At 35.7% G+C, this 27,564-nt stretch overlaps 1 protein-coding gene across 3 annotated transcripts in view; it reads left to right on the forward strand.

Moving 5' to 3' along the window:
- The window catches only part of cacnb2b (calcium channel, voltage-dependent, beta 2b), a 78,871-nt gene that overhangs the window by 11,911 nt on the left and 39,396 nt on the right, over positions 1–27,564 (forward strand). For all 3 annotated transcript variants that reach the window (XM_030160100.1, XM_030160099.1, XM_030160098.1), the window contains exon 2: positions 20,731–20,796. In XM_030160100.1, coding sequence (XP_030015960.1) covers positions 20,731–20,796 — 66 coding nt within the window. The remainder of the gene's footprint in view (positions 1–20,730; positions 20,797–27,564) is intronic.

The following is a 27,564-nucleotide window of genomic DNA, read 5'->3' on the forward strand; positions in this document are numbered from 1 at the left end:
AAAATGCTTTATTTTATTTATTTATTCTTTTTTTTATATAATCTCCCCCAACACACACACCTCCTTATGCCGACTCTAATCATGTTGCATCATAACTCTGTGCAGCGCAGAACAGCAGAGTCTTGCCATCTACTGTATAAACCATTAAAGAAATAGTATATCTATTACAGGCACCAGGCAAGGCAGGAATTAAGTGGTACAGATAAAATTAATGCAGCTATTGTATCTTTATCTGATGACTGTCAGGGAGCTTGAGCACATGCAGCCCAAGCAGCAGGGCTGGCTGTTGGTGAGGAGTTTGCATTTGTCTCTCTCTGTCTAAATCCTGGATTGACGCATGCTATCTTAATCTCCTTACTCAGAGACAATCATGACCCAGAGAGAGAGGGGGGGGAGTGAAAGGCCCAAATACATCAGGTTTACCCTGGAGTGATTTTTTTTTTTTTTTCTTTTTTAATTTTAGGCTTTGTTGCTGTGGTTTCTTTCTTCCTTTTCTTCTTTTTTTTTAATTATGCATTTTGAAATGAGAAAATTCTGTCTACAGTACTAAAATGATATGAAGGACTCATTAACTGGTAATATGATGCTAAAAGTGGATAGCAGGCTTGTAATACTACTAAGGCTCAGGGTATTAAAAAATAATCTCACAGTTTCCTGTAATTAATCCTGATTAATGAGATCATTTTGAGATGAGTTATTTCTTTACAAAAAGGTTAAATACACTTAAAACAAAATAAAATGTAGCAACTTTCTTTTTACCTTTTCTCTGCTTATTGTTCCTGGATTCAAAATAATCACCATCAGCATTTTGTGATTACATACACCATTAGCCATAAAGTTAGAATAAAATAGCTTTACCCCTTCTCATGTAATGACTGTGACCATGTGATTTATTCTTCATAGATAAAGTGTAACTGGGATCCAGTATGTAATCCAGTGGTTCCTCACCTTTTTTGGCTTGTGACGCTATTTTAACATCATGAATTTCTGGCGATCCCAGACATTCAAAACAGAAACTTTTTTTTTTTTGCTAAAATGAATTTGGTTTTGATCATGTAATAGTTTGCTATACTATGTTGCAAATAAACAAGAATTTTAGATGACATTTAGTCTATATAATGTATATTATGGACGGAGGCAGAACAGCCAGGTGTAGATTACTGCACAAAGGGAGAATTTTATTTTCCTTGGTCAGGATATGTACAGTCAGTCCAGCTTGGATTTACAAGGCTGACAATTAATACTGAACAAACAAGAACTCAAACTATGAATTATGTAAGAGCTGCAGCATCAGATCAGCTTCACACTTTGTCATGTCTTTTATGTATTGTGATTGTCTCTCTCAACTCACCATATATATGTGTGTATATATATATATGTCGAGGCCCAAAACGGAATCTGGCCCGATTCAGAATCGGGCCGGCCCAGAATGGAATTCTATTCTAGGCCGGCCTAGAATGGAATCCTGCTGCTATAATGTTATTTTTATACCATGTTTAATGCAAATGATCTAAATTATTACAAAAATCAATACATGGAATTTGCAAATGTGTGGAAAAAAAAATGAAACAAACAACATTTTAATTGTAAACTGTAATACACTTTATTTACAAATAGAACCTAGTGGTACTCCCCACCAATATATGGTACAGTGAAATCGACTGAAATTGACAATAGTTACTCAAGGTATGTAAGACTGAAAATGTAAAATTATGAGAAATTATGGAATTATGGATCATTTGCATTAAACATGGTATAAAAATAGCATTATAGCAGCAGGATTCCATTCTAGGCTGGCCTATATATATATATATACACACACACACACACACACACACACACACACACACACACACACACACACACACATATATATATATATATATATATATATATATATATATATTTTTTTTTTTTTTTTTTTTTAGTAAGTTTTTATTTTATTTTTATCAATTACAAGAAATTTCAGGCGACCCCATTTGAATTCCAAGCAACCCCACATGGGGTCCAGACCCCAGGGTTGAAAAACACTGATGTAATCATTGCACTACGTCAGAGGTGATTACTGATGTGTAATTACTGTGTAACTAGGAATAAAAAGAGGAATGTGTCTGAAAACAAAATAGTGTATCTACACACTGACATAGCAGCTGGAGTTAAATTTCTTGCAGAGTTCCAAAATTAACTGAAACATATAAACAGTATCAATAAATGCCGACAATAACAAAAAGTGGGAAATTCAACGGTGCCAATCAGCTCAACTCAAATCAAATTTTATTTATATAGCGCCAATTCATAACAAAAGTTCTCCTGACACTTTACATATTGAGCCGGTTGAAACCAGACTTTAAGCCAATTTACAGAAACCTAACAGAATCCTCCAGGAGCAAACCAATGTGTATTATTTGTTGAAAAAAATATATTGGTTTTACATAAAATGAAGCAAACATATCCTTAATGATTATATTATTGAATAAAAAGTCTCCACATTAAGAATTTGTTTAGATTTTTTGATAACTGAGTTAATTCAACCCATCCTTAGCCCATGTGAATGCATATTATTATTTTTCTGTACATATAATTCTTATATAAAGAAACAGAAATAATGACAAAACCCACTCTTACATTGTGGATTCCACACAACTAAACAAAAACATCAGAAATGAACTCAGCGTTTACTTTGTAACCAACAAAGTGGCACCATCAGTACCAATGATCAAAGGCATATTAACATACTGAACAGACAAATTCCATTAAGTGTGCCACAGATTATCTGCCTCTGTCCATTTAGAAGTGGAGATGTAGAAGGCTGTGATGTAGCCTTTAACTCCACAGACGGTGTGTGATGCCAAAGTAAAGGTGGCGGTGCCAGCCTGGCCATATCTGCTGTGTGGAGGCATCAGGCAGAGGGCACGGTGCCAGTCTCCTTCAGACAGATGATGCAAAGCAGCTGATTACACAGGACTCAGAAAACTGGATGGGAACACATGCTGCATGCAAATGAACAGGCTGATAATGACCAACAGATAGTGAGAGGGAAGAAATCATTGCGCTTTAGAGTAAGGCTGCTCCTCGGCGACAGAAAGGCCCCAGAGCAAGAAAATATTTATTGCAAAAAGCAATGAGTATTTTTTGAACATCTGGGCTCCAGGCCAGCTGCTGATTGGAGACACGACAGGAAATTAGTCACAATTAGATGAGTGACCTGCTGCACAGACAACAGTGGGCTGCAGTGAAGGGGGCACTTTTTGTCCTTTTTGATCCACAACCCAATCCTGCAGGGTTTTAGTGGAGCTTATTACAAAAACCTGAATCTGCAGATCAACAACTTTGAATCATTTCATTGATCTTCTGAAATGAAAAACACAACATGCACACAGCACAGGGCATGTTTTCGTTATATTTGTCTGTCAGTTTACAGTCTTAGATGCAGTTTCTTACCTTTGAGTCAGGTCACTGTGTTCAGGGTTTGGGTGTTTTCTCATAAAGTAAACAAGAAAAGCACTTAGAGAGCGCAGACCTCCACCAAGACAGATCTGCGAGCCCCCCCCCCCAATCACCACCAAAATTTGATAATTTCTTCCTTGTGCCCGTATCAACATTTCCTGAAAATTTCCTGAAAATCTGTCCATAACTTTTTGAGTTATCTTGCTAACAAACAAACAACAAACCCAGATGAAAACATAACCTTTGCCATTCCTTGGTGGAGGTAACTAGAAAAGCACTTGGAGATCAGTCCAGTATCAACATTTCCTGAAAATTTCATCAAAATCCGTCCACAACTTTTTGAGTTATCTTGCTAACAGACAGACAAACAAACCCAGATGAAAACATAACCTCCTTGGCTGAGGTCAAAATTACAGAGAAGCCTAAGTATAGATTCAAAAGTAGCTCTGATACAGTCACAAAGCCAACCTTTTTTCTTAACCTCTCATTGTAGGAGAATGTCCCAGCTGAGATGTAAGTACTTTATAACCACAGATGCACCTGTTTGGCAGGGCAGTGGATGGTACTGGTGTCGTGGTGTTTTCACACATGGCTGGTGATCAGCTTGCCAAGCTCTGGAGCTCAGTATTTTCATACAGTATCATCTTTGCCGTACGTTCCAGAAATAGGCTAACGCTGGAAGGCTAAAGGCATCACAGATCTCCTAATGCTGGAGCTGCTGTGTGGCGGTGTTGAAACTCTTAACCCTAGTTGGCTTTTCATTGCTACAAATGAGATCTAGATAGAGGCAGCACCTGGGGATCAGACAGCAAGGCATAGGAAACAGCACGGATGTGGCAGAGCGACCGGCAAGAGCAACACACATCCACATTGCATCTCTGCATGCAAACACACAGAGTAGCAGAGCTCAGCCAAGCAGACAGTTCCAGACTCACACACATCCACCCTCTGTAGTCAGCCACCCACACTCCAGCTAGACAACAGTGTGCTGCTCTCTCAGTTTCTATGGAGTTACATTATCACAGAGTTCAGCTCACACTTGCAGCTTCCTTGTGGATTCTTTTATGCTTAAATTCTTAACTGACTGTGGATCAGTGTCTGATGAGAGACATGCACATACCATACAGGAGGGTAAGAACCATCTACTCCACTGTTTTACAACATCTTCATCTCTGTCTCTTTAAAAAAATCGTCTGATTTTATTTCCCTGCACGTGTGCGGCTGCTTGTAATTGTGTAAACACATGACTTTGCCTTGTGTGTATGTGTTCATTTAGGTGACTGACATATAAGTGTGTTAAGTGATGTGAACGTCAGTTTGTTGTTTGGTGTCTGACATCTTCAACTCAAGTACAGTAGTGGTGCTAACACTGCCAAACTGACCTAATTATACTGACATCTTCTGTGCATAACCTGTGTGGAGAACTGTCAATTCCACCACTCCTTTATGGATCTGCCATTGATTTGGCTGTGCTGCTCCACTAATATTATCATCTTTAATTAGTCTCGGAGGATGGAGAGGTTTTGCATCATGCATTAGTCATTATCTTTGACTGGCGGACTTTGTAGGTGGGTATTATTTTAATCCTCATGTTTTTTTTTTTGTTTTTTTTCTCAGAGCATCACAGCCTACAAGTCACAGTGGGGGAAGTATTTCATCCGTAGAAGCCATTTATGCTTACATGGCATATTTCTTTCAATGGTTGCCATAGAAACCGCTCCCCATTTGTTGAGGCAGTGTGCAGCAGGAGCGGTATCTTTAGTGACATGAGCGTATACTATCAGCTGCAGTGGGTAATTGGTACTTGTGCAAGGCTTAGGATGTAGTCAGATGGAGAAGGTGAAAGATGGATGCAGTATTAAATTAGCAAACAATAAAGTACACTCTGAAAAATAGAGGTACCAGATCAGAACATTTATGTAGCTATAAGTACATTTTTTTAAGAATGTTCTCTCAAAAGTACAATATTGGTCTTTAGGAGGCCAGAATTGCACCTTTAGACTATGAAAAAGGCTCCAAAGTTCTGTAAAGTACAAATGTGTACTATAAGGTACCCTGCAGCATTAAAAACTGTGTGTAGACCATGAGAATAGGCTATAGGCTAGGAGAACTGAACAGTAGGACTAATTATAGTTCAAACATTAGGCTGAGCGCATTATTTATTACGTATCATGCTGTAATTACTCTATATTCTATTTAATAATAATTTGTGTTTTAATTTAATAGCCCAATTAGCTCAATGATAATAGCCTAATAATTTACTTATCTTATTAGAACCTCTGATTATTGCCATAATCTCTGTTTTATCAAGTTTTCATTCACACCTCCATGTCTTGATGTCGTAACTTGCCTATGTTGTTTTTTTTTGTTGTTGTTTTTTTCTCAATTAGGCCACCGGTTCAAACTTTAAACATCATGGCATTATCAACTATATGAGAGTTTTCTTTCTATGTAAAGTACTAAAGGTACAAAAATGGACCATTTCCAAAGGGTACAGAAATGTCTCTGAAAAAAGTACACCCCCAGCGACAAGTATTTGTACCCTTTAAAGTACAAGCTGGTACCTCTATTTTTGAGAGTGTAGGTGTGCAAAGTTTGTAGGTGGATGTATACTTAGGATACTCATGATAGTCACATCTACTGCTTATATATTAGCCTACCCCCCAAAGGGGAGGGAAGGGGTGTTGTTTTTGTTTCTTTGTTTGTTAACACTCTAGCACAGGGGTGTCAAACTCATTTTAGTTCAGGGGCCACATTCAGCTAAATTTGATCTCCAGTGGGCCAGACCAGTAAAATAATAACATAATAATATATACATAATGACAACTCCAAATTTTTGTCTTTGTTTAAGGGTGAAGAAAAAAAAACATTAAATTATGAAAATACTTTTATAAGCTATCCAAACAAAAAAGAGGTGAATAACCTGAAAAAAATGAAATGTCTTAAGAAAAATCAGTGCGATTTTAACAATATTCTGCCTCAACTCATCATTTCTACATGTGCATTATGGATCAGATCTACAAAGGCACTAAACACTGAGGAACAGGCAGAAAAATACTTAAAATTGTGCTTCATTTTCTTTAGACATTTCAGGTTGTTCATGTTTGTTCAGGTTATTCACATTTTATTGTTACAGGATAGTTTGTAAATGACAATATTTTCATAATTTAATGTTATTTTTTGCACTAAAACAAAGAAACAAATTTGAAGTTGTTAATTAAGATTTTTGGCTTAATTCAAGATTTTTTGCTAAATTTAAGATTTTTTTCTTTACTTAATTGAAGGGGTTTTTTTTTTGTTGGTTTTTTTTTTTGTTTTTTTTTTTGCTTAATTCAACATTTTTTCCTTGATTCAAGCAATTTTTTTTTCTTTTTTTTGCTTAATTCAGTTCAAGACTGTGGAATTTTTGACTTTGCAAAAAGATCCCAAGGGCCGCACTGGACCCTCTGGCGGGCTGTATTTGGCCCCCTGGCCGCATGTTTGACACCCCTGCTCTAGCTGCAAACTAATGGTTGGATTCATACCAAATTGGGTTTATAGATTGCTTGTGACCCAGAATAGATCTGATTACATTTTGGGAAAAGTAGGTCAAAGTTCACATTTTTTTATGAATTTTGAAAATCTTTTTTTTTTTTTTTTTTTTTTTTTCCCATTTACTTATAATGGGCCAGATTTCAAATGTCTGTAGCAGCAAAACTATTGCTTGAATTCAGACCAAGTTGGGTTTATAGATTGCCAGTGACACAGAGTAGATGTGGTTATATTTTGGGGAAAAATAGGTCAAAGTTCAAATTTTTAATTTTTTTTTTTTAATCTTTTTTTTCTCCCATTTACTTATAATGAACAAAATTTCAAATGTCTATAAAAACAGCAATTTTGTTTCATTTACTTCAAACTTGGCACATATATAGAGGCAGTTGATATGCTGACATCCCCACATGCATAGACATGATGACATCAGCTGGATCGATGCCAAAATAAGCTACAATACATGTGAGGGGCGGGGTTTGCTGTGCCTGGCACCATGTGTTTCTTTGTTTGTTTGTTAACGCTTTAGTAGCAAAACTATTGGTTGAATTCATATCAAAGTGGGTTTATAGATTGCCAGTGAGCCAGAATGGATGTGTCTACATGTTGGGAAAAGTAGGTCAAAGTTAAAATTTTTTGTGAATTTTTAAACTCTTTTTTTTCTCCCATTTACTTATAATGAGCAAAATTTGTCTATGCTGTGGGCGGTTTGTCCAAGTAGAGTTAGCGTTGCACATGCACAAACGGGTGGTTGATCCGGTAGTGACAGGCAGCAGAACCAACCCATAAAGATGGAAGACGCCAAAGAGCACGTTGGCCCTCTGGATGGAAATATGAGGACAAAAAAACCCAAGATGAAACAGATGTTTGAAACTGTTGAAAGTGTTTAATAAACACGTTAAGTGCATATATATTCCTTTCTTTCTTGAGTCTGTTTACTCATGCAAAATGAAACATAATTAATATAGATTTAAAATAAATGATATTTAATCGCGATTAATCAAAATTAATCCACAGCAACCCTGTGATTAATCAGATTAAAAACCTTTAACTGTTTGACAGCACCAGTTTTGAGATCTGTGAAAGTTTGCTGCTGAGACAGAAAACTTCAAAAAGTCACATTTCTCCTGATCTGTGTCTTTGAGAAATGTCATCATAAGATTAGAATGTCAGTGGCTTGTGAGAAAATGGGTCTGGTATTATTGTACTTGGGTGACTGGGCTGAAATAATTATTCTTTCATCTGTAAAGCACATTGACTTCTGTCATTGGAATGAATGGGAGAGGATCTGGCACCAGTCTGCTACAGGGGAACCTAACACAGTTTCTCAGTTTGTCCCAGTAGTACGTTTACACACACTGTACTGTGTACATAGTGTACATAGTGTAGTTACGTGCATAGTGTGTAAATTAGTGTTGTCTCAAAACCAAAGTGATCCAATCTGTTATTAAAATAAACAGAAATAGTGATGCAACATTCTTCACTGCTTTTTTTTGATCAGAGGAGCATCACCACCTATCATAATATTACATAATAATTCTGCACACTCAACATTTTAGTCAGGTTTTTACGGTGCATTTTGTGATACTGACAATGTGAACATACAAACACACTCAAAATAATAAGTGTAAGTCCTGAAGTATTGGCTTTGAGGCACAGTCTAATTGACACAGAAAGAGGAAATGACATGTTTTGAAGTGAGCCCTCTTGTTCTCAAGTGTCTTTAAATAATGGTATCGAGTGTTGTACATTGTTGCCGCTGTAGAGGAGCAGAAGAGTGAGGCACTAAGGTACAGGGGAGCTAGTGTGAGGAGACAGAAATGGAGTAATGGAGATAGCTAATGGAGATAGCTAATGTCCATAGCGGAACCTCTTCCAGTTCAATACAGAGTCCAACATAAACTTTGCATAAGCACATAACACAGATGTTAGGCTACATTCAGACTGCAGACAAATGTGGCCCAGGTCTGACTTATTTGCCCACATGTGACCTGTATCAAGTCTGTTAAAGACAGGTTGAAAAATACAAATCCGATTTTTTCAAATCTGACCCAGGCCACTTTCATATGTGGTCCTAAATCCAATACGTATCTGATATTTTGAAATGTAAGTTCAGTTTGAACGGCCAGGTCGCATTTATCCGACCTTTACATCATTGAAATGCGACAAATGTCACAATTCTGCGTCCCAGGAGGAATAGCGGCGAGAAAAACATATTTACTTCCATGAATACAGTACATGCCTGCATGGTCACGTATTACATCAGGAACTCTTTTGCAAATGCAGGTTCCTTCAGGGTCGCATTCAGTTCATACTCAAAACTGATAGAAGTGGCATTTAATGTGTAATATGAGCAAGCACATAAAAAAATCAGATTTCACCAACAAAAATCTGAGTTGCGCAAGATTGTTTAAGACCTGCTGTCTGAACATAGCCTTAGACATAGATAATGCAGCTACATATATATATATATATATATATATATATATATATATATATATATATATATATATCAGTGGTTCCCAACCTTTTTTGGCTCGTGACCCCATTTTAACATCGCAAATTTCTGCCAACCCCAGACATTCAAAACAGAGACCCTTGTTTGTTTTGTTTTTTTTTGCTAAAATTTATTTGTTTTCGCAAATGAACATTAATTTTAGATGACATTTAGGCTATATAATATATATTATTATGGATGAAGTCAGAAAAGCCAGGTGTAGATTACTGCACAAAGTGAGAATTTTATTTTCCTTGGTCAGAATATGTACAGTCAGTCCAGCTGTGATTTACAACTCTCCAAATTAATATTGAACAAACAAGAACTCAAACTATGAATTATGAAAGAGCTGCAGCATCTGAAACTGACCACAATGAACATTTGACAGATAAACAGAACCACAGTGCTTCAGTTTCAGCTTCACAGTTTGTCATGTCTGTTATGGATTGGGATTGTCTCTGTCAACTCACCATATATTTTTTTAGTCTTTTTTTTTTTTTTTTTTTTTTTTTTTTTTAAATTTTCATCAATTACTAGAAATTTCAGGTGACCCCATTTGAATTCCAGGCGACCCAACGTGGGGTCCTGACCCCAAGGTTGAAAAACACTGCTCTATGTGTGTGTGTATGTACGAGGGCCGTTCAATAAGTTCATGGCCTCACCCAGAACAGAACAACACAGACTGATAATTTATATTTTATTTTTCAACATAATCTCCATTTACAGCAATGCACTTGGTCCATCGATGTTCAAGCATCACTATCCCATCACGAAAGAATGTAGCATCCTGTATTATAACAACCAGTATTTCTGGGTGAGGCCATGAACTTATTGAACAGCCCTCGTATATATATGGTTGAAAACAGGTTTGAAAATGAGTAATATGTGGATGTGCACTGCAATTTTTGTCATCTTGTGAGAATTTTTTCTTATTGATTGAATTAAATCCAGTTGGAATCCTTTTTAGCCCAGTTAATAATCTGATTTGAGCTTATTTTGCCATCCTTTATTTTAGAATTTAAACAAGGATCAAGAATTGTCAGGATCAGATCTTCACTAAGTCAGCATCCTTCCCTTTGCCTTGTTTTGTTTTAAATTCTATCCAGGCATGAAAATCTGATACCCCTGTAATACTCATCCTGTCAAACAAAATCCACAGAAGTTTCCAGATAGGGGAATAATCTTATCTACTTTAAGTTTTCTCAGCTGTCTAAAAAGCCTGGAAGAATGAAGAAGTAAGGTAGCAAAAAAAGTGCTTGAAATAATGTGCAGGTAAATTGTACGGGAGCCTTTCTTTAAGAGCCACCTGAAGGTTCAGCTCGTCCTCTGGGGAACGGCAGCGCTTCAGCCCGGGCCAGCTGGCTCCTGGTGACTTGATGGCTCTGATTAGTTCAGTTTAGGGATGGAGTCCATCTCCCCAATCAGACGCCGCTTTCCTAATGTACTCCCCTGGCGCGTGCCGAAAGAGCTGTGTAAACGTTTTCGAGCGGAAGAAGAGTCACCTTCAGGTAGCACCAGAGACAAGGACTCAGAACGTGGCTTTATGCGTCCCCCCCCCCCCCCCCCCCCGCCCCCATATCCTTGTCTTCCACCTTCTTTTGCTCACCATCTATGTCACATAATCATGATAATGGGTTGGGTTGGAAACAGAGCAGGAGGAAGAGGGGGTTGGTAAAGAGACGGAGACGGACATGAAGACATATGGCAAAGAGTTTGAAAAGACGAAGGAATCTGGAAAAATTACAAGTGAAATATTGGACTTGGTTTAAGTATTTCTGTGTGTGTATTAGTACTTTTTGAACATTTTGAGCACAATTTCAACAATACCACGATAATAATGATAACCGTGATAATTTTGGTCACAATAACCGTGATATGACATTTTCATATCATTACATCCCTGTTTACATCATAACATTATCAAGCCTTGCAGCTTTAATGATAGGTGTGGCCCTAAAGGTGATATGAATTCTACTTTCATATTGTATTTTTTGCCCAAACATGATTTCTGACTGAATGGCTTCACACAGGTTCATCTGCAGTGATAGTGAAAACTGTGTTTATCAGCTGAAACAGTTTAATAGAAATATGATGCATTTTGTGTGCCTTGTCTAATAAATAAAATGATGACCCAAATGTAAGGGATAATCATTGTTTTTTAGTGTCGCTGGCAGTTTAATTCCACTCATAGAGGTTATACATGACTGGGTTATTTTTGAGGAAGGATTCAATTCTCACAAAAACAAACAAACAAACAAAAAAAAACTAATTTTGCCGTTCTTTCTATGACATGTCTAAGTCACCTGCAGCAGCCGGCTCAACATTGTTTAAGAATTCAGCGGGGGCGTTTTGTATTATTGGCTGGGTGACATTGGCTTGCAGGAGAGGCGGGTGCTGTGCGAACAGATGTCTGCACCAGCCATGGGTAAACAAAACCCATGCCTGGGCATCATTTAGATCTGGGGAGATTTACTTCCTCCTCATCTTCTATTCCTTCTTCATCATAGGGAATACTCTGTGTTGTGTTGTGGTTTTTACTAATTGTCACCTGACCTCAACGTAATATTAATCAAGTGCTGCTTTTTCCCTTTTTCTTTCTTTTTTTCAATCCAATTATAGTTATAGGCAACTCAATAAAATCCCTTTGCTTTTAATACTTAATAGTGGTGTAATGGTACAGAAACATTTCAGTTTGGTATGTTTTCGGCATGTTTCGGTTTTGGATTTTTCATTCTAGTTTAGTTTTATTTAGTTTGGACTTTTTTTCTCTAATTCAGTTAGTTTTAATTAGTTTTTAGCGTAGGTTTGCTAGTTTTTATTAGTTTTCGTTATTTTCTTGTTTAGTTTTAGTATTAATTTTAGTTTTGTCGTATCTTTTCTCTTCTTCTCTGTCGTCGTATTCAAATAAATCCCAGACAGGACTCTGCTGCTTTCTCCCAACTTTAGTCTGCATGTTTCCAGGTAGAGTGGGGACCAGAAGACGACTGGAAACCACAAGTGACGGACCATTAAATATCATATGGTGCCAGCAGCTAAAATTGCTTGTAGGGAAATAAATCAATTTCATATCAGTCCAACACTGACAAGATGGAAATGAAGGGAATTTTATCCATAATTTTTATCCGTTGTAGGTAGTTTTGTAAACACACAATACAGTTTCAGTTATAGTTTTTTTTTTCTTTTAATTATAGTTTTTATTTATTTCAGTTAACGAAAATGTTTTTACAATTCTAGTTTTCGTCATTTCGTTAGTTTTCGTTAACGATAATAACTTTGGTTTTCGGTACAGGGGTCTTCAGTTCGATACATTTTCGATTCGTTGTCAGTACAGTGAAGGAGACCGGGGGGGGGGGGGGGGGGGGGGTTACTCTGCACTGCATCCAGAGCTCAGTGCTCCCAAGAACTAACCGAACGCCCCAGATAACCTTTATTCCAGAAGGATACTGGAGGGTAAAAGACACAGAGCTGATGATAGACTTGTAGGGATGTAACGATTACCGGTATAACAATAAACCGTGGTAAAATTGTAGATGGTTAGTGTGATGATTGACCATGTGGAGGAGGAAACACACCAGGAGGCTGGAATAATCTTCACCGCAGTATGATTTATTTACAGTGTTTGCCCAGGTGACATCGCCGATTGAGCTGTGTTAGTGAAAAAAAAAAAAAAAAAAAAAAACTAAAAACAGAAAAAAACTCAACTAATTGATGAAAAACAGCATAACAAAACATAAGGAAAATCAGTCTTAAACCACAGAAAATAAAGCTCAGCCCATGGCTAAGGGCAGCCAGCTTCAGTGACCTGCTTCACTCAAGCAGAGCCACACTTCTCCTCGAGGAGCTTCTACTCCAGGCTTTTTATACCCGTTGCCCCTCCCACATGAACAAACCAATCCCCAATGTTCAGTTTACCTTTCAATTAACATTTACCAGAATATTACTGATATCTTGACCTATACCTCATTTCACTACTTATATTTAATACTTCCCCAAAAAGTTTCTAACAGTTTAAACCTGGTTTAGAGCATTTTTAAGGTTAACTACTGGCCAACTCACAAAACTCCCCTCTGATGGCTGCCACCCTTGGTAAGTTCCTGATGCCCTCTACTATAAAAGGTTTGGGAACCTCCCTCTTCCTGTTTGTCTGTCAGGCCTGGGATCTGGTGATGGGATGGAGAGAGCATGGAGTGAGCATCAAACAGTTAGGGAACAAAAGGAACAAAAGAACCAGACTTAAGCTATGCAAAATGTGTTTTGATCTGTGGGCCCATTATGAAGCTATTTCTAAGGATGCAAAAATAATAAATATGAAATGAAAATATGATTAATAGAAACAAACAAAACTAGACCAGCTAAGCTAGCAGGCCCAAACCCATGCTCCCCCTGTCACTCCAACCCAGAACCAGGCCCAGAGCCTGAGAACAAAGGACACAGGTTCAACCCACTCACAGGGCATGGGCTGCCACCATGACAGTTAGTATTACCATTTAAATTCTAATTATCATGATAACCGTGTTTGATTACCACACTTTTCTGGAGAAAACGCTTATGTAAAGATCTGCTTTTATGTCAAATATTTGAGTATAGTTTTAATTTATTACAATTTTAATTGTATATGCCTAATATTTGGAACCAATATTCACTTTAAAGTCTTTGAAAAGGTTCGTTAAGCATCTGTGTGTTATTTATGCAATAAATTTTATACATTTTTCAAATCGGATTTTATCTAATTTTTGTGTTTTCCGGCCTTCTGGAGTTGAGAGAGACAATCCCAATCCATAAAAGACATGACAAACTGTGAAGCTGAAAATGAAGCACTGTGGTTCTGTTTATCTGTCAAATGTTCATTGTGGTCAGTTTCAGATGCTGCAGCTCTTTCATAATTCATAGTTTGAGTTTTTGTTCAGTATTAATTTGGAGAGTTGTAAATCACAGCTGGACTGACTGTACATATTCTGACCAAGGAAAACAAAATTCTCACTTTGTGCAGTAATCTACACCTGGATTATCTGCCGTCGTCCATAATAATATATAATAATATATATATAATTATATAGCCTAAATGTCATCTAAAATTAATGTTTATGTGCAACATAGTATAGCAAACTATTACATGATCAAAAACAACTTAATTTTAGTCAAAATAAAAAATTCTTTGTTTTGAATGTCTTGGGTCACCAGAAATTTGTGATGTTAAAATGGGGTCATGAGCCACAAAAAGGTTGGGAACCACTGGTGTAGATACTAAATGTCCTAACAGAACAGTACATTACTATGGGTTGTAAGAAGCAGGATGTTCCAACAAACTGTAGAAAAGCTGAGGTTTTTACCCTACCTGTAGAATGTACACTTTCTAAATGTCATCCATGTGTTTTATCATTTTACAACACATAAACTGCCTCTTTACGCTCCACTCATCAGATATTTCATTGTCATTTATTATACTTTACACACTCCCCTTTGCTCATACTCCCATTTTTCACTTCTCTCTTTGTCTTCCCACTTAATTCCTTAACACAGGCTGTTAAAGACAAGCCTTTTGGAGAGTAAGATAGGTCCATCATAACCATGGGCCTATAGTAATAAAATGCTGCATAATCCATCATCATCAAAGTCAGAGCATCACTGGTGTAGAGGCAGTACTGTGTGTGCACCCGTTTGGAAGAACATGCAGAGCAGGAGCAGGGCTAAAGGACAGCTGAGAGGAAATTGTTCTCTGCTGGTTAAACAGGAGGTTAAAACAGTGGAAACAGTGTGGGCCGATCCTCGCTCTGTGTACGGCGATGACCTCTGGAATAAACATGGACGAGGGCAGCCCCGTCTCCTACAGAATATATATATATATGGACCTTTATCAGCCGCTGTCAGGAGACTTTCAGTGACTTCAGCTACACACAAATACATCCAAAAGTATGCTGTAGCAAATTATAAATCAGCACTCTTATAATATTTCAAAAGGAAATTTTAAAAAATCATATGTGAAACAATAGTCGGCAAAAATTTACTTAGGGGGTCAAAAGAGTGGCCATTTTTGTCCAAAAAAAAAAAAAAAAAAAAGTCATAAATGCATAGAACTGTGTGTAAATAATGCTAATCCATTTGTGCACAGACTACTGATATTATTTGACAGTGGAAGCTCTATTTTCAGAAATATTGGATTTGGAATAGCACATGTATGTGAAAACTTTTGCTGGTGGATGGACGTGACATTACCCATGATGCTCTGGTCAGTACCAGTACTTTATTAGGAATAAACTTATAGACTTACTATTGCTAATTCTCCTCTTATTCATAAATGTTAGTATTGTGGATCTAAAACAATAACAGCTGACACAAAAACACTAAATGTGTCAGTGGACGGATGTGACATGGTTGTTGTGGATCCCATCATACTGATGCTCTGCAGCCATGTCACCGTTTCCACAAATGATCCCTGTGCAAAAACTAGGATCAGAATTATTTATTGTATAGTTTATCATCAGACTAAAGAGGAAATGACAATATAGAATTGCTATTACCTCCACCAGGAGGTATTGTGATCGCTTTGCTTTGTGTGCGTGCGTGCGTGTTTGTTTGTTTGTTTGTTTGTTAGCAAGATAACTCAAAGTTATGGACGGATTTTCATGAAATTTTCAGGAAATGTTGATACTGGCTAAAGGAAGAAATGATTAAATTTTGGTGGTGATCTGGGGGGGGGGGGTTGGTCCAATCAGAAGGAGGAGTGGACTCACATCAGATTCACCAGATTTTTTTTTTTTACTCAGTCTTTTTAACTGTACAAGCTAAATATGTTACAGACATGAGTCAATACAAACAAAAACAATCCCCACTCCCCACCTCCAACAGAGCCCCACCCCAGAAAGATTATTTTTGACCTGACTCCTGAAGTTTTAGGTTCAATTTCAACCCAAGAACTGTATTGCTTGTCATTCCTTTTCTCTCTGTCACTTATCTGGCATCATGTCTCTACTGTCCTTATCAAAATAAAACCAAAACGTGTCCCAAAATGTTTTGAAAAAAGGACACTGAGGGATGAAAATAACTCAATTAAATATAGTCTACCCTCTGGACCCCTCGTCATAGTATAATTAGTATGCACGGAGCAAAGCTGTCATCATGGGTGAAGACCATTTCAGATTAGATTGGAGAACGCTGACTTTGACATATTGTTGAAGTTCACAGAGGACTCAGGATCTCGTGTGTTGTTAAAATGCATCAACCCATCTGATTTGTGACTTTGGGATATGCGAGTGTGTATCTTGAGTGCCAGAGTGGTTGAAGGGGCTGTGCCACCTCCTGGCTGTGACACGGAGGGCATTAATTACCATGTCTTTGAGGGGACAATCTAATCTGTGAGACACATGGCACATAAATCTGAGCATCCCAGGAGGGATCCGCTGTGCCACTTCCCCCCAATTAAAGCCAGTATGCTTCTGGGAAAGAAACGTACACGAGAAGGCACTTAGGAGATGTTATGACATGATAAACTTCATAGTGAAGAGACGAATCAGTCTGTAATGAGGAATTCAGACTTGTGTTTGGTGTACTTTGGATCAAAAACAGTGATCAGTGGCTAAAATGGTCTAATCATGGATGCAGTCAAATTACATTTCCTCTGGAAATACAGTAAGAATGACTGCTTTCATTTCTCTTCAGAAACTGTTGTCTATTTGTGAATGTTTTGAGATATTTTACAGCAGGGGTGTCAAACTCATTTTGGTTCAGTTCCATATTTAGCCCAATTTGATCTCAACTGGGCCAGACCAGTAAAATAATGACTTAATAACCTATAAATAATGACAAATCCAAGTTTTTCTTTTTGTTTTATTAAAAAAAAAAGAACAATTAAATGATGAAAATATTTACATTTTACAAAAAATATGTGAATAACCTGAAAAAACAGAAATTTCATTTGAAAAATTAGTGCAATTTGAACAATATTATGCCTCGACTTATTATTTATACATGTACATTACACACAGTGTTCCATAAACATTTGGTAACAGGCAGAATATTGTTAAAATTTTGGAGTTTGGAACTAAAATTTGAACAATTTCTACAATATTCCATCTCTTATTATTAACACAACTCCAGATCACAGTGGATTCATAAATGCACAAAACATTTAGTAACAGACAGAATATTGTTAAAACTGCACATTTCGGGTTGTTCATCTTTGTTTTTATTTATGTATTTACTCGCATTTTTTGTAAATGTAAATATTTTCACAGTGTAATCTTATTTTTTCACTTCAATTTTTTCCACATAATTTTTCACAAAGAAAATTTGTCATTGTTATTATTTATGGGTTATTGTGTTGTTATTTTGACTGTAGATCCCATTGGTCTGTATGTGGAACCTGAACCAAAAGGATTTGGACAACCTGGACTGTTCAGGTTCATTTTTGCACTTCTATCCCGCGGGCCGGAATGGAACCTTTGGCGGGCCAAATTTGGCCCCTGGGCCGCATGTTTGACACCTGTGTTTTAGAACTTTCATGTGTATCTCAGTCATTGAAGGCTGAAGCTGTTTTTCAGTTTATAAGTCTAGTTTCATCTGACGTGACCTGGATGGCTGGAGAGTCAGCTTGTGACCAAAGGGTCGGCAGTTCAATTCCCTGGATTGGCGGAGAGTTGTTGGTTGATGTGCCCTTGAGCAAGTCACTTAACCCCCCCATTTGCTCCCCAGGCATCTGATATGGCGAGCCCACTGCTCCTAGTATGTGGTGTGTGATGCATGCATGATCTAGTGAGGCTGAAAAACAGACCAGTTTCAGTGTGGTGCATGTTTATGTGTGAACCTCTGCTGACAAAATAAAAATTCTGAATCTTAACACATTAATCCAGTGAATTGTTTCCAATCCACTTTATTTATATAGCACATTTAAAAAACACAAGCTTACCACTGTGCTGTATAATGCAAAAGACATACACAACTAGAAGCACTTGGAGAGCGCAGACCTCCACCAAAGCAGATCAGTGCCCCGGATTTGGGTGAAAATTTCAGAAAATGTTGATACTGGCACAAGGAACAACTGATTAAATTTTGGTGGTGATAGGGGGTGGGGGGGCACTGATCTGCCTTGGTGGAGGTCTGCGCTGTCTTTTCTAGAAAAGCACTCGTAGACCGTCCCCTCCATCCAATCCACCTGTTTGGCAAGTTCACCAGACCTCACACCACTAGACTTTTTTTTTTTTGTACATTCTATTACATTTTGAAAATTAAATGAATTCTAATAAACACCTACTTTACAATTATTTAAAGTGTGTATACATTTTTTTGGGACACCCTGTATTTATATATATACAGGGTGGGGAAGCAAAATTTACAATGAACATTTAGTTGTTTTTTTCTCAGCAGGCACTACCTCAATTGTTTTGAAACCAAACATATATTGATGTCATAATCATACCTAACACTATTATCCATACCTTTTCAGAAACTTTTGCCCATATGAGTAATCAGGAAAGCAAACGTCAAAGAGTGTGTGATTTGCTGAATGCACTCGTCACACCAAAGGAGATTTCAAAAATAGTTGGAGTGTCCATAAAGACTGTTTATAATGGAAAGAAGAGAATGACTATGAGCAAAACTATTACGAGGAAGTCTGGAAGATACTATTAAAGAAGAATGGGAGAAGTTGTCACCCGAATATTTGAGGAACACTTGCGCAAGTTTCAGGAAGCGTGTGAAGGCAGTTACTGAGAAAGAAGGAGGACACATAGAATAAAAACGTTTTCTATTATGTACATTTTCTTGTGGCAAATAAATTCTCATGACTTTCAATAAACTAATTGGTCATACACTGTCTTTCAATCCCTGCCTCAAAATATTGTAAATTTTGCTTCCCCACCCTGTATACAAAACTACAAAAAACTAACTGGTCAGATTTCCACAGGGGTGAGTGTGATAATCAGTGGTTGTTTGTCTGTATATGCCAGTCATGTGATGAACTGGTGACATGTGTACTCCGCCTTTGCCCAATGGTAGCTAACGGAAGAATGAAGGAATGAATGAATACGTTTTGGTCATTGTCTTGAATTTCTGAATATGAAACTGGTGTGTTTAATATATTGCAGATAGGGATGTAACGATATGAAAATTTCATATCACGGTTACTGTGACCAAAAATTATCACGGTTATCATCATTATCGTGGTATTGTTGAAATTGTGCTCAAAATGTTCAAAAAGTACTAATACACACACTGAAATAATTTAACCAAGTTGTATTTAAAAAAAAAACCAACAACAACAAACAAAACAAATAAAATAATCGGCACAATGTCCCTTCTGTTGCAGAAACATTCAAATATTAACCCTTAGTGGCCTGAGCCTATTTTGTCCGTTTTTCAGTCCTTTTGATTTTGCCTTTATATACTATATAAACAAATATTTACTATACCCATGTTTGGGATCTGTATTTTTCAGCACAACTTCATCTATATCATCTGTCTATTTTTTTTTTTTTTTTTCACTTTAACCTAATATAAAAACACAAAAAATTGTGAATTGTGCTCAAAATGTTCAAAAAGTACTAATACACACACTGAAATAATTTAACCAAGTTGTATTAAAAAAACAACAACAACAAACAAAACAAATAAAATAATCGGCACAATGCACATTCTCTTGGTAGAAACGTTCAAATATTAACCCTTAGTGGTCTGAGTCTATTTTGTCCGTTTTTCAGTCCTTTTGATTTTGCCTTTATATACTATATAAACAAATATTTACAATACCCATGTTTGGGATCTGTTTTTTTATCACAACTTCATCTATCTCATCTGTCTATTATTTTTTCACTTTAACCTACTATATAAACACAAAAGGCAAGAAAACACACAAAAAATATAAAATCTGATTTGAAAAATGTATATAATTTATTGCATAAATAACACACAGATGCTTAACGAACCTTTTCAAAGACTTTAAAAGTGAATATTGGTTCCAAATATTAGGTATATAAAATCAAAATTGTAATAAATTAAAGCTATACTAAAATATTTTACATAAAGGCAGAAAAGTGCAGCAATCAAACACGGTTATCATGATAATTAGGATTTAAATGGTAATACCAACCGTCTGCAATTTTACTGCAGTTTATCGTTATACTAGTAATCGTTACATCCCTAATTGCAGGTAGTTTTCTATCTATTCTAATTATTTTTTTAGATTGAACTCTGTGTGACCACACCTGGTTATATCAGTTTATAACAATGAAATTCATGAAATTTGCATGTGTCCCTCTGTTCTGCAGGGAGAGCGTCAGGACTCGGATGTTGTTGAAGAAAGAAACGCCCAGGTGCAGTTGGAGAAGGCCAAGGTACTTTACTTTCTCACCGTTGCATCATGGGATCACCTGACCTGACCCTCACAGACTCATTTTTCAGAGAGGCTGCTCTCAAGGACATGATTACATCACAGACAGGAAACACAGACATCAGGAGAGCGGATTAGCGCAGCAATATTCTGCTATTAAAATGAGTCATGGCGGTCTTCATCGCTGTCTTCCACTTACGTGCTCAGTGTCAGGAGAAGGATAATAAAGAACGATATTGATTATTGCTGATACGGTTCAATGTGTTCTGCAGACCATTTAGAGCAGGGGTGTCAAACATGCGGTCCAGGGGCCAAATCCGGCCCGCCAAAGGGTTCAATCTGGCCCCTGGGATGAATTTGTGAAATACAAAAATTACATTGAAAATATTAAAAATCAAGGATGTTAAAATAATTTTAGGTCAATTAATTCTAAAGTGGATCAGAACAGTAAAATACGATCATAATAAACTATAAATAATGAAAACTGCAAATTTGTCTCTTTGTTTTGGTGTAAAAAATGTAAAATTACACAAAAATGTTCATATTTACAGACTAGTCTTTTACAAAAAAAAGGGAATATCTGAAATGTCTGAAGAGAAGTATGTGGAATTTTAATAATATTCTCCCTGTTATTTAATGTTTGGTGTATTTGTGGATCCACTGTGATCTGTAAGTTGGGATTCACGTGTATAAATGATAAACTAACTATTATGTTAGCATTGCACTTATTTTACTACAGAATTTTCAGGTTGTTCATATTTGTTCATGTTATGTTCAAGTAAAATTCGTAGATGTAAACATTTTAATTACGGAATTTTAAGTGTATTTTTGCATGTGTTGTAGGATATTTGAGTGTATTTTTGCATGTATTGTAGGATTTTTGAGCATAATTAAGTATTTTTGCGTGTATTTTAAGATATTTAAGCATATTTTAGTGTATTTTTGCGTGTATTGTAGGATATTTAAGCATATTTTAATGTATTTTTGTGTGTATTGTAGGATATTTAAGTGTATTTTTGCGTGTATTGTAGGATTTTGAGCATAATTAAGTGTATTTTTGCGTGCATTGTAGGATATTTAAGCATATTTAAGTGTATTTTTGCGTGTATTGTAGGATATTTAAGCATATTTTTGTGTATTTTTACGTGTATTGTAGGATATTTAAGCATATTTTATTGTATTTTTGCGTGTATTGTAGGATATTTAAGCATATTTTATTGTATTTTTGCGTGTATTGTAGGATATTTAAGCATATTTGTGTATTTTTGCGTGTATTGTAGGATATTTAAGCATATTTAAGTGTATTTTTGCATGTACTGTAGGATTTTGAGCATAATTAAGTGTATTTTTGTGTGTTTTGTAGGATTTTTTTTAGCATAATTAAGTGTATTTTTGTGTGTATTGTAGGATATTTAAGCATATTTAAGTGTATTTTTGCGTGTATTGTAGGATATTAGCATATTTAAGTGTATTTTTGCGTGAATTGTAGGATTTTCGAGCATAATTAAGTGTATTTTTGCGTGTATTGTAGGATATTTAAGCATATTTTAGTGTATTTTTGCGTGTATTGTAGGATATTTAAGCATATTTAAGTGTGTTTTTGCGTGAATTGTAGGATTTTTGAGCATAATTAAGTGTATTTTTGTGTGTATTGAAGGATATTAGCATATTTAAGTGTATTTTTGTGTGTATTGTAGGATATTTAAGCGTATTTTAGTGTATTTTTGCGTGTATTGTAGGATATTTAAGCATATTTGTGTATTTTTGCGTGTATTGTAGGATATTTAAGCATATTTAAGTGTGTTTTTGTGTGAATTGTAAGATTTTCGAGCATAATTAAGTGTATTTTTGCATGTATTGTAGGATATTTAAGCATATTTTAGTGTATTTTTGCGTGTATTGTAGGATATTTAAGCATATTTAAGTGTGTTTTTGCGTGAATTGTAGGATTTTTGAGCATAATTAAGTGTATTTTTGTGTGTATTGAAGGATATTAGCATATTTAAGTGTATTTTTGTGTGTATTGTAGGATATTTAAGCGTATTTTAGTGTATTTTTGCGTGTATTGTAGGATATTTAAGCATATTTGTGTATTTTTGCGTGTATTGTAGGATATTTAAGCATATTTAAGTGTGTTTTTGTGTGAATTGTAAGATTTTCGAGCATAATTAAGTGTATTTTTGCATGTATTGTAGGATATTTAAGCATATTTTAGTGTATTTTTGCGTGTATTGTAGGATATTTAAGCATATTTAAGTGTGTTTTTGCGTGAATTGTAGGATATTTAAGCATAATTAAGTGTATTTTTGTGTGTATTGTAGGATATTTAAAGTGTATTTTTGCGTGTATTGTAGGATATTTAAGCATATTTAAGTGTATTTTTTATTTTATGGAATTTACTTTTTTCACTCAAAAGCTCTTATCCTATTGTTTATATTATTTTACTGGTCTGGTTCACTTTAGATCATATTAGGGTGGATGCGGCCCCTGAACTAAAAGTAGTTTGACACCCCTGATTTAGAGGAAAGAAACCGTTTAGTGCAGCAACAAATCAAGAAGAACCCTTTCAGATTTTAAGGTTCAGTATGGAAAAGATCCAATATGAAGATGCACACAACTAAATATATATAATAAATGGGAGCTGCATGAGTTTTGTTTCCACCATGTTTCCTGGTCAAAGATGATGGAGTATTAAAAGTGTTTTGGAGGAGGCTCATGTCACGACGCAGCACGAATATTCACACAAAGATCAAATTTAAATCCTTCAGAGGATGATGAAACGATGACAGCTACAGTAAGAAACAAGGTTCTTTCTTTCATCAGTCATGTGTAAATGAAGAGCCTTGACAGAACTGTGGAAGAATGTCAGTGAATTTGAGAATAAACCACTTCAGTTATCCTGTGGAAATGTGCAGCTTTAAACACATAACACTAGCCTCATAGCATAAGTGAATAAGTCTGATTTTTGGCCAAATTGTGATATTTGTGTAACTTTACTCTAGTCACACTGCTGCTTCATTTTGCATCACTGGTTATGTCCTGAAAAAAATACAACGGTAACACTTTATAATAAGTACACACTATGAAGCATTAATTAAGCATTAACAAATACTGAATTCATTATTTATAAAACACATTTCTAACATGAATACTCCTTAATATATGGTTTATAAGCACAGTTATAAATGTTTTACTCATCATTCATAATCATTCATCATTCAATCATGCAGTTTGTTTGATAATCCCATGTGCTGTGTCTGTCCTTTGTTAGAATAACTGACACTTTTGTGAGTCCTTAGGCATTTCCAACCTTTAAATCTCATTTGTAAATGCTTTAGATGGCACAGATAGTCCACACTTCAGATGAGATCACACCATAGACTTAATTAATGAGTAGTAAGTGCTTTAGAACTACCTGAAATAATGGATTCCTGTATTAACCCTTTCATGCATGAATTATGAGAACCTTAATCAAGATTTTTTTTTTTCCTGAGTGTTTTTATTCCTTTTTAGGCATGAAAAAAAAAACAATGCGATTGAAATTTTTTAAATTTATTTATTTATTTTTAAATCAACCTGTTTTTCATGGAGTTACAAAAATGTCCACTCAGCTACACCATGAATTTTATTTTTGAAGCAAAGAAACATGTATTTAAAACCCAATATCATAAAGTGATATGAAAACAGTGAAATGAAACCATGTTTAATGCAGCTAATCTGATGTTTTCTCACATTTTAACATATTCTAATACTAGTTATTACTCACTCTCATGGAGATAATATGCAAAAAATAAATATTAACAATTGATTTCCACTCAAGAACCAATCAAGAACAGCAAAGTTACAATAATGGTATGAATTACAATGTATTATGGGATGATGCATAAGTGTCCACTGTGTTGGTTGATATGGAACTAAAACAACAAAACCCATGAATATACAAGAGTAAAGCTGTAGAGTAACTGTCCACTGTAGTTACTACTATGCATGAAAGGGTTAATAACTGTTTATAGGACATCTATTGGAAAATAAATGTGTGTTAGTATAAAATACACATTAACATATTCACTAACCATTAGTACATGTCTGAATAGTGTATGTGCGAGCATAAATGCACAAAATAACTGGTTTGTAAGTGACGCAATACTAAATTTTAAACTTTTTCGTACTTTCGACCATGTCTACAAATTAGTAGAATATAATAAAACTTCAATCATTTAAGTACATTGTAATTAAAGCATTTCAGTAAATACAAAGTCCGGGTTTACAGTGTGTCATAGATAGTGCACACTTTAGATGAGCTCACACCATAGACTTTATTAATGAGTAATGAGTGCTTTAGAACTACCTGAAATAATGGATTCCTGTATTAGTAACTGTTTATAGGACATCTATTGGAAAATAAATGTGTGAATTAGTATAAAATACCCACTAAAATATTCACTAACCACTAGTACATGTCTGAATAGTGTATGTGTGAACATAAATGCACAAAATAACTGGTTTGTAAGTGATGCAGTACTAAATGTTTAAATGCTGAATCCATAATTTATAAAGTATGAAAATATAATCACTAAGCACTTTGTAGATGAGCTTCCTAATAAACCATATGTTAATGAGAATACATGTCAGAAATATGCTCTATAAATGATGAATTCAGTATTTATTAATGCTTAACTAATGCTTCATAGTGTGGACTTATTATAAAGTGTTACCAATACAACTTAGGTAATCATGCTATGAGGCTAATGATATGTAAGGGGTTAATTTCCAGACCAGTGGAAATCAACAGGTCCTGTGCAAAAAGGCATATAATTTTAGCCGACTTAAAACTGCATATGTCTTTCAACCAATTTTTTCATCAAATCTGTCAAACCCCAGTCATAGCCTAAGTATCACAAATCTGTAAGTCTTTCCGTGATTACGCACCTGAATTTCTTCCCTCACGGTGAACAGTTTCGAGGTGTACTCCACCATAAACAATCCATTTGTTTACAAACAAAGCCGGCGGGTCACTCGGGCATTTTCGGAAATTTGTCACGACATGCACTGTGGCAACCGCATTATGGCCACAACAGCAACAAACCCAGAAACAGCTTCATTGCCTTTTGCTACTGCAGCTGTGTGGAGCTTCACTTCCCACAAAGCACGTCAGGGCTGCTCGATTATAGAAAAAAAACAATAATCATGATTATTTTAGCAATAATTGAAATCACGATTATTAAAAATGATTATTTGTTAATCTTAAAGTTGTTGTTTTTTCTCAGAAAACAATGTAAAATATACTCTTTAAACATAAATAAAGCTTTTAAACACTAAAACAAAGTATGTTCACTTTTGTACGAAACAAAAAAAATCTATGAATGCAAATAAGTATACTGGAAATTCAAGTCTGTTTCCTTTTGTAAACTAATAGTGCACTGGAATTAAACTGTTATAGACTAGCCATAGAACTAGCAATAAAAAAATAAAAAAAACTCATGTAAAGTGCAAATTATAAATTCAAGTATGTTCAGTGTAGTATGAAACATGGTAAATTTTATTTATTTATTTATTTATTTTTATATATTTATTTTTCTGCTCTAATTTGATTTTATTTTTGAAAATCAAGGTCAGCCCTAATCATACATATCAAATAATCATTCATTTTAGATTTTTTTAACCCTTTAAAGGATCTCTTCTCATCATGATGTCACAACATTTTTTGATGCAAAAAACACAAAATATGGTGTTAGGGTTTTTTTTTCCAAAATATTACATAAAAATTGGATTACATATTATTTGATTTTTGCAGCCTGGCATTTGTCAGTGATTTAACAGCAACATTAATGTTAATAAATTCATTTAGACCCTCACCTCTCAAATGAAGCCCAGATATCAGTAAAAGCAGGATTTATGCCTTAATGGCTTTCGGATCAAAAACAGTAGTTCTAATGGAAGAAATAGTGCGTTTTAGGCACACTTGGCAGACAGATGCTAGTCTGGTCATTTTCTTTTGTTTACAATGTGCACATTTTAGTTGGTGGCCCGGATAGTGGAGGGTTAACTTAAAACTACTGTCACTAAATACAAACTTCATGTGTGTTGCATGTGCAAATGAACCATTAAATGTAGCATAAGAAGACAAAATCAAGTTAATTTTTCTACTGCTTATTCACCCAGAATACATTTTATTATAATAACAATAACTGTCCCAAGGTTCCCAAGATTGAAGAAAAAAAAAACAGAAAATTCTGAATCAGCTGAGCAGCAGCCTCCTACAGCAGACTGTCAGCTGTGGCCTTCTGCTCTCTGTACAGGAGCCTGGGTATCCGTTGTATTTTTGCTGGAGTAATGACCATGAAGGTCATTTCACTGGAGCCAATATCAAACTCTTTCTTTTTGCCTTTTAAGCAGCGCCTGCTGATGCACGTCCCGTTGAATATTGAATTAAATCCTCTCCCGCAGATTTAATGTGCTCCCACTGGTGCTCTGTAATTAAGGTGGCAAACACACTCTAGCCTCCCCCTGCTGACCCCACAGCCTCTCCCACAGCCTCATCCCTCCAAAGTGGAGTAATTAGCAGCTTGATCGGCGTGCCACTGACATTTGACTCTGATAGGATTACAACACCAACAGGCCTGCAATCACAAGGAAGTATACAACAGGAAACGGGCAAAAATAAGAACTGTGCAAGAGCAGTTTGAAAATATATTGTGTCAGTAAATAAGAGAATTGTTGAGTTAGTTTATTAAAGAACATGTTGTGAAAAAAGCTGACCAGTGTTTAAAAA

This window comes from Sphaeramia orbicularis, chromosome 17 (assembly GCF_902148855.1).
Source record: "Sphaeramia orbicularis chromosome 17, fSphaOr1.1, whole genome shotgun sequence".
In the NCBI taxonomy this organism is placed as follows: domain Eukaryota; kingdom Metazoa; phylum Chordata; class Actinopteri; order Kurtiformes; family Apogonidae; genus Sphaeramia; species Sphaeramia orbicularis.